Source organism: Pocillopora damicornis, chromosome 14 (assembly GCF_964200805.1).
Source record: "Pocillopora damicornis chromosome 14, jaPocDami1.2, whole genome shotgun sequence".
Taxonomy (NCBI): Eukaryota; Metazoa; Cnidaria; class Anthozoa; order Scleractinia; family Pocilloporidae; genus Pocillopora; species Pocillopora damicornis.
In genome coordinates, this window is record NC_142683.1 from 7,185,252 (window position 1) to 7,197,500 (window position 12,249).

Below are 12,249 nucleotides of genomic sequence, written 5' to 3' on the forward strand. Positions count from 1 at the left end.
TGTGCACCCACTGCGATTAAACATAGTTATTAAGAAGATTGCCTGTATGATGCGGTTAACTTTTTAAGAAATCATTGCAAGATGAAACGATCTTATGGGGACGGCGAATCAAATATTAGCCTTGGTATTCGGTCCTTATTTCCAAATTCACCAGTATTGAATTGCCACGGTACAAGAGGGACATCAAGGGCGGGGCATTTGATGACACAGTCAACAAACTGCTCTTGAGGACTCCATACAAACACCTTTGGTTTGAAAAAATCTGCTTTTGTTGTTCCTCGTAAAGAGGACTAATGATATTATGGGAATTTCCATCATTTGGATTTTTGTGAAATCTTTGATTACATTTTGAAGGTAGCAAATTATTATTTAGAAGAACAGTCTTTCTGAGTCTTCCCTATTGCTAGAAATTAATATTAGCAACATGTCAAATAGTAACAAAAAATTTAACCACAACTCATTACATGAACAGAATGTTCTTCAGCAAATTTGGATAAATTTATGAAACTGAATCACTGAATTTGGACCATTTCAGGACTTGTAACCTTCAGGGATTCTGTATTAACGGTAACACAACTTTAACTTTTTTCAGTTACTTTTATTAGTTAGCAAGTCAAACTTTCAGTTTGAACTCCAAAATTTTTATTACATCATCCTGGTATTTTGGGTGAAGTTCATTTTTAGGGACCTGCAAAAGAAAAGTAAGGCTGGCATTAATTAACTTTGCACTGACATTACCTGGATTATTTTCCAGTTCTACTTTCCAACATTATTCCAGTTTTGGTGCATTGTGAATAGCCTACCTCTCAATAACATTTGATTTGACAAGCCAGGATGATGCATCTTAAAAGACATGGTTTGTACAACATGGCAATCATGTGAATGTGATTGAAAAGGGAGGCAAATGACAGTGAGATTCTGACAAGGATTCACGATTACTTGATGGTCAATCTTCACACAATTATTTTCCAATTCTATTGACATTGTTCTTATTCCCATAATTCTGATATTTTTCTTGAGGATTTTAATTTTTATTCAAGGAGATTTAAGGGGAAGTATGTCCCAAATACCTGATACAACTTTTTTCTTTTTTAATTTTTTCCATCAGTAGTATTTTATTAATAGTATCATGATTTTTGGCAAGTTTTAAACTAGTATTTACTTGTTTAAAACAAGCTGGGTGTGAATGCGGGACATCACTCACAGGATGATTGGTTAATCCCATGTTAAAACAAAATTCTTTCACACGCTTTAAGAAACAGTAGCCACAATAATGATGTTCTTGAAGATGTAAACAAAGTTTACTGATGCAAAGCAATGAGATGTTAACAAGGCTTGGAGATAAAATGATGCATTAAAGCAAAGCCATGAAAACAGACAGAGTAAATGATAGAAGCAATATATAAAACCGTTTAAAGCTGTTTCAAATACTAAGAAGTAGATACAAAAAAAATATATTCAAACAGACTGAAAAACTATGGTAAACTTTGAGAAAAAAACTCTAGATCTCATGAAAATTATGGAAAAAGGTTAAGAGACTTCTGTATCCAGGTTTGGGATTTTACAGTGCTGACATTGTACCTTAGAAACTAACATGATGAATAGCCAGCCTGAACTGAAAGTTTTCCTGAACATGTGCGATAAACTATACTGAATGGTACAAAAAACCACTGAGCAGTACAAAGGATAATAACTTTGATTGTACCATTTACAGTGTGTGTAAATACATGTAAATAAGATTCTATTGTTTTGACCACAGGAAATGGGAAATGTCTCTATCAAAGAAACTCCAAAAAAACCATTTGTTGTCCTCCTCTCCAGATTGATCAGCATTAGAAAACATGTTTATAACAAAACAAAATCACAAAAGGAAATACAAAACAGAAAAACTATTTGGCAGTAAACATTGAGCCTTACTGATCCATGGCATCATCATCATCATCAACCTTTTCTTCATTTAGGTAAAAAGCATATTAACTTTTTAACCCCCATAAGTGACTGGCCTCCAACTTCTCCTCACAGTATCACCCATTGAATTAATTATTTAGTTCACGAGAATAAAAGAAATGATCACTTATTTTGAGAGGCTCCTGATTTTATAACAAATTCTCCTCATCAGTGCCTTAGAAAAGGTAGACAGAAAAATGTGTGAATACCAATGTAAGGGTGTAAAGGGTTATGTTACTACTTGTCACCTTTTTCTGTCTCCAAAGAATAACATTTAATAGTTCAAAAATGGTCTTCAAATGTGCTAAACATTCAATTGCGAATGTCATCATTTTGAAAACTCCTTTGTGAGTTTAGCTGTGTAAAGCATGCAAGCTTGCTATAAAAAATTTGGTTTTGGTTATTGTGAAAACTAATTTTTTTTAAGTGAACAATTTCTTTAAGTGTAGCTCCTAATTTTTAATACTTTGACCCCTAAAGTGACAAGCATCTAATTTCTCCTTGCGATATCACCCTTGAACCACACATTAAGGTCACAAGAATAAAGGAAATGATCACCAACTGAAGAAATTCTTGATTATTACACAAATTCTCCATAGCAGCTCTTGGAAAATGTACAGTACACAGAACAACATACTTAGAGAATGTGCATGCTAATGTTAGGATGCTAAGGGTTTAAAGTGTTAGGGAAAAAGGAGAGAGAGATTTGATTACGCTGAGGTAAGAAATTAGGTTGCTAAGTTAGATTCAAACAAGCACTGCATTCCCTGGTTAAGTTTTAAGAACATCTGAAGCTTCTTATCTTAACTCCAAAACTTTGGAATCTAAAAATGCTGTCAGTGTCATAATTGGTACAATATTTCTGATTGCATGAGAGACCAAGGTAGGATTTCTCCTCACAATATCAATACAAAATTAAGGAGGCATGTGATCAGAGTAGAGATAAAGATTATTAGTTGATCCAAAACCAAATTCTCTAAACTAAATTCATAAGAATTCTATGGCAGACAGTAAGGAGATCTTGGGAGTGAGAGGGTTGAATGATAAGATTTTGAGGCTATGTCATGAGAGAGGTGTTTGAGTAAATCAATACAATCAAACCTTGGTTATCCAGATTATTTGATTATCTGGACCTGATTCTCTGGTCTCAAAGAAATAGTCCCTCTTGAGATCTTTGACAATGTTTTCCCATCACACAAAGCTGAATTACTGAAACAATTTGATGACAATGACAGATAGCACTTTAGGTAGCAAAACATTTTTATAAATACTTTTGGCAAATGTTAACACTGAAGTGCATTCATTGGAGAATGTACTTTATTTCTTGCGTGGTTTAAATCAACTGATACATTTTGGCTCATCAAATTTTTAGATTGGGGTTCGACTGTATAACCAGTTGGGCAGTGTTTCTAACTTCCATACCTCGTTGAAGTCATAACCTTGATCTGCCATCGTTTTCACAAACGCTTCCTCGCCTCCACGATTCCTTCCCATTGATACGTAAATACGTGAATCAGGTTTTGCTAATTTTGTGATGCACCGAGCGAGTAGCACAGAGTCGTCCGCTGAATAAAGACATTCTGCAGCGAGAATGAGACGAAACAGACCATCTTTTGTCAAATCTTCTGTGCTCTTCCCCCAAAAATATTCAACAACCTTGATTCTACTCTGACCAACTCCAATCACATTTGCTGCCACGTTGTCTTCAAGAGTTTTTACACAACATTTCTGATCAGTTAGAACGGTCATTTTCGCACCTAACAAACACAAATAAATTCCCACTAAACCGCAGCCAGCTCCAAGCTCTAAAACTCGGCATTCCTGCAAATAGTGTAAAGGAAATAGATCTCGATTATCGAACATCTTAGCGAGTGCAATACTTCCATCCCAAACAGTTGTTCCAAGAGCTGTATAGCTCTGTCGAAGTTTTATGAGAGACATGCAATTGTAGAGTTCGTTGTCCCCTTCTCCAGATCGATCAGCGTCAGAACCCCTGTCAACTTCAAGTTCAAATGGATTTTCGAACCGTTGTTTTTCAGGCTTGTACTCTTGTCGAAGCCACATGATTAATGGGAATGACTAAGATTTTGGATGACCAAGGAGGACCAGTACTGCATCCCTACTGCAAAACATGCCAGGCGCGACTTTGTACCCAAGCCTCCAAGTTAACCAGTCTCCCTCAGTCTGTTTCGACGATACGAGAAGTAGTCAAAACAACTTTTAATTTGCAGCAGAGGTATTTGCCAAAAAAAAACAGTACTTTTGGAACAGTGCAAAGCAACGGTGCCAGAACACCCCCGTCACACTAAGCCATCAAACCAGCAATTAGTTCAATTTTAATCAGGGCCGTTTCACGGAGTAATCATCTAGGTCGTTGTGGTGAGACCTAGTGAGTCTCGTTTCTTGTTGGCGAGACGTTTTCTTATTTTGATTCGTTAGAGAAATTTAATTCCTCCCACTGGGCTGCTTTTTATCAAAAATCTCAGCTTCACTTCACGATCAGAAACCGCAAGCTTTCGAGCCAGTTACAAAGATTTCACTACACGCCTGGCTCCGCGCGCGCCAACATTGAGCAAAAACCCTATGGGGCCTCCTTAAAACTTGTTATTTTTTTTACAAACTCTAGCAATGTGGCAAACATCTTGTTTGATTCAACATTTTATTAAAACTTTCTTTGACCGAACTCCTGTGGTTTTGAACAAGTCCTAAGCGCTATCTAAGTCAAGCGTTCTTATCCACACTGACCAAAGTGACGTCAGAATTCATCTTTACTCTCATTAATCAGGTGAGAAGGAGCCAATTACAAGATTTATTAGCGGTCAGCAGTAATTGATTTATCAACTATTACATAACGACCCACTGAAAGTTAGCTGGTTTATCATCTATTACATAACAACCCCCAAAAAAAGACAACAACTTCAACGACAACAACAGCATAACGATAAGTGATCATATTATGACCAAAACGATCATAGAGAGATCTATCGAAGATTTGGACGGGACTGTAAGTAAGGAGTGAATCTGTACCGCACTGGTGAAAATGCAGCATTTTCATTTCTTGAACTCGTTATTTTTTACAAACTCTGACCTTGCGGCAAGATCACTTATTCTTCATCTCAGGCGGATGATAAATCATTTGCTTACTATGACGTCAATTAAAATGATCAGAAGAAAGCAGCGTCAAAAGACTAAAAGGCAAAAAGAGAAAGTTAAAGGTAACAATATTTGAAATGAACGCATATGTCAGATGAGATAGGCAACATTAAGATGCGAGCGAGAAGAACTCCCCCATCAATGCTGGAACTGTGTGAATATTATCAAAACAAACATACTTTGACGTTTGGCTCCAAAGAACATTTAGACGTTGAGGAGAATCAAACAAGAACAGCAACGTCAAAAGAGCAAGCACGATTAAGGAAGAGACTCTTAGTTTCTGCCGCTGCAAGCTCGAGTAGTTATGAACCATCAGAATCTAGCTCATCAGGTCATATGTCTGTGCACAAATCAAGGATTTTCTCCGCAGTGCGCGAAGACGTTCCTTCGTTTTTAGAAGAGGCATGCACTAAGTAAAGAGTAAGGGCTCGCAAAGTTAAAATAGCGGCGGTTAATGGTGGAAAAGATGGCAGAGATAAATACCCCTCTTTTCACAGTCCAGAGAGTACGAGCGATAAAAGCGTTCAAATGGCCTTGTGGTACACAAATACCTCCAACGCTAAACAGGACAAAGGCATGGTGGTACATTCAGGTGGTAGGGCTAACATAAATTTATACAGGAACTTGCAAGAACAACAACGACGGCAGGCCACGACAGGAGTGGGGTGTACTGGCTGCACTCTCCCGCCGATCCAGCCACCCACTGCGGTGTCACCAATGTATCTACCCCCGGTAAAACCAGGGCCACACAGCAAACTGCCTGCCAGCGCAGGCCGTCGATTTGGTCGACTAGAAATTCATCAAGAACCAAGAAGTCAAGAAAATCGACGGCAGGGTGTTTGTGAGTGGCGTTGAACGCAATTTCGTTAGAGTTTTGAACAAAAGATTTTTTAGTCGATTGTTTCCGTGTTTCGTTTCTAACGAAGATACGTCCACGTTGATATTCTAAGTCGATGTCTAATATTTATATCTCTCCTTAGAAAAATTTAAATCAAAAATCGATCGCTTATTGATCATATTTGAACACATTTTAAAACTACATGATCTATATTGATATTACAGTCTACAGTGTGGCTGAATTTAGACTGTGAATTAATAACTGTGGTTGGTATCAACCGTGTAACTGTAAATAGAAAAATCAATTGTTAACTTTCCCGGAGTAAAACATGCAAAAAAAGGTTCAAAGATGCAGCGCTACTACTGCTGCTCAAAGATAAGTCGTAAAAAGTCATGGTGATAAGTGAAAGTGTTGTTCGCAGAAATGAAAGAGCTAAATCCAAAAGCTATAATATGTAACTGGAGTATGAAAACAAAAATAAAACGAAACTAATACAACAGTGACACAGAAAAAAGCAAAGCCGAGAAATTTTTCTTTCAATATCCTTCGTATGCATCAGCATATAACCCATATTCATTTTTAAGAGGTTATGTCCAAGAATTTTCGCCTGCCAGACTATTATTATTATTAGACTGATATTTTTTACAAACTCTGACCTTAAATTGCGGCAAGATCACTTATTGTTCATCTTTGAAGGAAGATCAGTCAGCTCTTTCCTATGACGTCAATTGAAGTTCCAAGTTTTTACAATGATGCTGTATGTGTTATCATGACTTCACTTTCATCAATATTATCGTGTACAATACGGTAGGAGATTCTAAAAAGTAACCCTAGAGTAACAGCAAGAAGTTTACAGTGCTTCCGCACAAGCGAAACGATCCATTCCCGAGAGGAAAGATGCCATCAGCATATTCTACTATCAGAAGATCGTGTACAAAGTCGTCGAAACGAAACGAACCTTTCCCTTTTTAATGAAATGTTAGGCATTGAACAGGTCTGAATAGAATTTTCTCGTGATTTCATTTCATATTTCAAACAAATACAGAAAGGGTAGGAGAGAGACCTTGACTCGAGGACTCTGTCCTGTCATCAGTTTGAGATGGTCTCAGGTTAACAGCTAACCGTAAAACGGCCAAAAAGTTACCTGTGTCGCGTAAACCTTGACAAATTTTAACAGCTAGTTATTAAAAAAAATTAACTCTCAAAACTTTTCCTATCTACGATTTATCATTTTGAGAGTGCCAAAATGTTTTAATGTTCCATAAACACATAATATATATATTACTGTCTCATATACATATACAGCAATATTTTCACTATGCTATTTACTTCTTTGTGTATGTATTTTTGTCGTCTCAGAATTGGCCTAAAAAACTAACCGCTAACCGAAAAATGCCCAAAGCTTTAACCGTTAGCCGTAAGAGCCATCACCCAATTGAGACCCTCGTTGTTTCTCCACTCCTAATTTACAAAGACACTTTGAATGCTTAAAGACCTAAGGCATTCCTGTTTTTCGAAAATACGTGTACAAACATATGGGTTACGTGAGAAAACGCCAGTACCAATATTGGCCCCCGCTTTCGAGCTCCGCTGGCGTGAGTTCCATAATACGACTGAGTGACTTAGTAAGTCCGTTGGGTTTACTGCATGTGTTTTGAAATTAATGCTGGCAAAGAGAAAATAACAAAAACACCCTCCCCATTTTGTGCAGGAATGGATAAACGTAGAGTCTTCCAATCAGATAACTTTAAAATACCGGAGATGAGCGAGGAAACATTTCTTTTGTAGCTAACATTATTGTTCCTAAGTAAACAGTGCTCACGTTTGAATATCCAATTCATAAAGAAATTTGTAAGCCACATCTTGAGAATTATCCTACAGTTGTGTTCACAGAAAGATATTTAAAGCAAATTAATTTCAAAATGCAACCGAACTATAATTTTTTTACCTCTTACACTATTTCTCATGTGAGTTGTTGCCCCGGCCAAATTTGTGTTATTTTTACACGTACGAAATTTCAGTTTCGCCACTTAAGTTTCCGTTCAATTTAGTCTGCCCGCTTTTGAAGCAATTTAAATTCCATTTATGTACTAACGGGGAATGATAACATCAACCATTGTGAAACACACAAACATTACTCTTTTTCGTGCTAAGGGGAGCCCCTGCTAGCCGATCGACCAACTGTAACCCTTGGAATGTTGAGAACAATTCTCAGTAACACGAATTGTGGAATCACTAAACACTGTGAAACATGGCTAATATCGTTCCTGTGGTTTGCTAGATGGTAAAACTGGTAGAAATTGCTGATTTAGATCATTAGAGTGGTGCCATAAGGGGAATTTTTTCGGAAAGTTTTGGCGTTTACTTTGTAGTGGTGGACGCTGACAGTGGGGTGTTATGGCGTCACGGAATCGAACCTCAATCTACTCGACCACTCGTAATTCTTCGCCGGACAAATCTTTGGGATCAGCAACGCCATCGCTTTTGGCATCGACTGAGAAATTAGAAGCTTCTTTATCAGGTAAAGTTTCTCCATAAAAACAACCGTTCAAAGGTCTAAAATACAGAGCTATGACACAACAGCTCTTCCATATCGTAAATTGTTAGTTAGAACAACTTCTTCAGTCTCGGGACCCTATCCAAACGGGGTCTTTCCAAACAGAAAGAGCCTGTTTTTGCCAAAACAAATGGTCACTCATTGAATAGACTTGGTGTGCGAGACGTGCTTTCTGATTTTTCATTAATGCCAGAAGGAAGTTGATCATTCTGCATCATCTGAAACCTAAACCTCTCTACACCCTAACATAAGTATCTACATTCTCCATGCTTTTCTCTGTACAATTCCTCCGGTACTGACAAGGAGAATTTGTTTAACAATCAAAGCTTCTTAAGTTGGTGATCATTTGCCTTATTCTCGTTATCTTTATGAATAACTCAGCAGTATTACTGTAAGGAGAAATTAAATACTGGTCACTCCCAGGGTTCAGAGGGTTAAAAACACAAATATCTCACAGTTTCCACGCCAAGTGAATTGTCAGTGAAAAGGCGCTCGGTTCAAACATTAGATTAACGTTCCACAGATAAGATTGTCCTGCGCTTGGTCTAATAGAAATCTTAAGTAAATCGGCCAACGAAAAGCGGACAAAATCAATAGGTAATTGATAATAGTTAAAAGACCTTATCTACAGGTGCTTACGTTTGGCCTTCATGTTCAGCGGACCATACAGTCGAACAGATTCAACGTAAGAGATAGACAACCACATTTTTATTGGCTGCCTGATGTGACTGACGTATGACGTGTGTTGGAAAAAACTCAAAGGACGAAAAGAGATGTTTAAAAATATTTTCAAAGCAGGGCACTGAAGGCTACGGGTTGTGGTAAGTACTGTCTGTGAAAACAACTGCCACTAATTTGCCTTGACACAGACTAAGGATATCGTTTCGCCTTAGAGCATCGGTTTTACCTCGTTCAGTTATGAACGATGTGATAAATGACTTGGCAGAAGAGAATACTGATATGTGCGATAGAAATTGAGAGAAATTCGTAAACGGCAAAGTCGGTTTTGACGTTTTTAACCCCACCTTGACCAACCAAACATTGACTAAATTCGACGAATTAACTGGTATTTTAACCGGCATTGGACATGATGATTTCTTTCAAGCTACTTTCTCTGAAGATTGAATTCCGACATCCTCTGAGTTCGCGGAAAGGCTATCTATTTACACACTAACCTCGCGCAGAATTCCAACCGTTATGTGAAAAATATGAATTCATAATGTCCATTACAATAGCTTAAATGATATTCATTTTGTTCTTTCCACTGAAAGAAAGATAAGGAGAGATGGATGTTTGTTATCCTACTTTTGAAGCGCCATCTGATGAAAATATATTTCGGTTTTTTACGTCTAACTTTTTTTACCGATGATGGATGTGAGCATGCAAAAATGAAACAATTCACTTTGGTTACAGGTGACATCCTGTCTCAGTATAAATTGTTTTGCAAGAACCGTTGGATTCTTAACCCAAAATTACAATCAAGACTTGTTACAGTGCTGAATTGGAGCTTCTGTCTTGAAACGGTAAGCTATTTGTGCTCGATGACTATCTCTTCATGAGCTGTTGATTTTTCAGGAAGTGCGATTTGCGTCATCGAAGACAAACTCAGTAAATAAGAATAACGGCTGGGTTGATCAGTGTTGTAGCCTTAAAGAACAACACATTGCTATTTGCGTTTATTTCTTAAGGGTGTTCATCTAAATAAGACGGAAATATTGTAACAATCACGTGATATCATTTTCGAGGGGCTCTCGTTTCATATAAGTGAGGATCAACAAATAATATGTCTTTTAGGGATGGGAGGGAAAGGGGAATAATGAACCTGGACTACTCTTGCAAAGCAGAATTTTCTTAAGAATGAACATCATCGGTCATCTATTTGAGTTTACGCATTCTCTTCATTCGAGCAAACGATTTAAGGTTGAAAAGTAGTGCACCGAGCGATTAGCCGAGTCAGTCAAAAGTTTAAAATCCCATATGAGAGCCGAGGTTAATAATTATGCTCGAAAACTTGGTGAACGAATTTAACTTGAAAAGCCTCTTCCTGAATAGGTCAAGTTTTTTCCCACAGATTCTTTTCCTGAAACTCATCGAAACTTTCTTCAAAGAATGGGTGATTTTTCCTCAGGAACTCCCAATTACTCGGAATTTTCCGGAAGTTTCACTTTCCAATAGTTATTGGGGTGGGCATATTCTTAATGGGGAAGGGGGCAGGGAGGAGCTTTATAGCAGCATCCAACAAAGATTTAGGAGCAAACCGTGATGTTTCATTATCATTACTGATGGGGGAGCTGGTTACAAGCAACCGAAGATCCTTTTGGTTACCCTCCCGAGTAGTCTAAGCAGGTGAAGCTGTTGTTACCAATTTTTGATAACTTGAAGGAAAAATGAGAACTGTGATCAAAGATGTTTAACTAAAACAGTGAAAACAGGAACTTATTGAGTATAATGTAATATTTTAAGCATTAGGTTTTTTTTTATCATGAAACTAATCCGTGACGTACAAGCCATTAATACGAATACAACAGAGCTGGACACGATTTAAAAATCAAATATGTCTCTTTCACTCAACGGATGATTCCCTCTTAGTTTTCGCTTGACCCTATAAAATCCAAAATTAAAAATATTACGGTGTACAAGAGTATTGCCTTTTTACCCTGAAAGGAAAAAACCTGTGAAAAGTGAAACTTTTCGCTAGTCGTAAACATGACCTCCAATGATATTTCTAAATATTAATATGGCTGGCTGAGGAAGATATCATGAATGTATAAATATGTTAGCATCGAGAGATTGTTTGTCTCCGAGTCGTCAAATAATTCTTTGCCAGAACGCAACGGGTAACTTATCATTTCTACGGCGAACAAATTGGCCCCCCAAACTACATCCCATCAATTTTTGTCCGAAATTTGGGCGATCGCCTATTCAGTGGAAAATATTTGACTCTGAAAGAAAGACTTTGCCAGATTGGTATAAATTTTCTCGATGATTCTTGGCTTTAAGCCGATTGAGTCCGTTTTGTTTTTCAGTTTAATGGCGTGACAAGAAACAAAAATAATGTTGATAAATTCCCGACTTTTTTGACTATTGTTTTTTCTTTTTATTTCCGGGAAAAAGTTGACCTCTTTCGGAAGATCTCATACAAGTCCCTTTACCTTCATCAAAACGAATAAGGAACGTTTCTAACTTCAAAAAGTAATTTTCATCAATGCGGACTGTTTTAGAAATCCAAACAACACTAGTATCGTTATGTGCTACAAAAAAAATTAAAAGAATGACAACATTAACAGCATATAGAAATCTCACTATTTCCCCCCCCCTCCCACCCCCCGTTTTTGAAAAGAAACTACGACTTCTTCCATTGAATGAGATATATAAAGGAAATAACATCATTGTTTATATTTCGGTTCCCTAAAATACTTTTTCAAAAACATCGACAAATAATGCGCCTTTTACAACGATTTCCACAATCAAAATGCAAAATCATCAAATAAAGTTCATATCGCTTATTTACGGACAATTATAACAAACACTCTATAGAATACAGGACCTTCATTCAGAGGTAGCTAATATGGAACATTCTCCCAACACATGCAAAACCTTTGAGTAATAAAATATTTTTAATTTAGGAAGCAGATCAAAGAAAACCTACTTTCTGATTTAATTTCTAGAAACGCGAACTCGTTGTAACGAAATGCGATTATTATTAAGATATGGGCTGGGCAGTTTAGAATTAGCAGTAAATAGGATGATGCAA

General features: G+C 37.2%; 1 protein-coding gene across 1 annotated transcript; it reads right to left on the minus strand.

Annotated features, from left to right (window-relative positions):
• Positions 1-577: 577 nt before the first annotated feature.
• LOC149034227 (protein N-lysine methyltransferase METTL21A-like) lies at positions 578-4,100 on the minus strand. The gene is made up of 2 exons (XM_089194505.1): positions 3,370-4,100; positions 578-688 (listed from the first exon to the last, which is right to left on the minus strand). The coding sequence occupies exons 1-2, from the start codon at positions 4,009-4,011 to the stop codon at positions 614-616; spliced, it is 717 nt and encodes a 238-aa protein (XP_089050631.1). The 5' UTR covers positions 4,012-4,100; the 3' UTR covers positions 578-613.
• Between the last annotated feature and the right edge of the window lie 8,149 nt (positions 4,101-12,249).

Excerpts from the sequence above, each read along its gene's own strand:
- LOC149034227 (XM_089194505.1), bottom strand. The coding sequence starts at position 4,011 with ATGTGGCTTCGACAAGAGTACAAGCCTGAAAAACAACGGTTCGAAAAT. Across the intron at positions 689-3,369 it reads AAGGTTATGACTTCAACGAG|GTCCCTAAAAATGAACTTCA; the intron begins GTATGGAAGTTA and ends TTTCTTTTGCAG.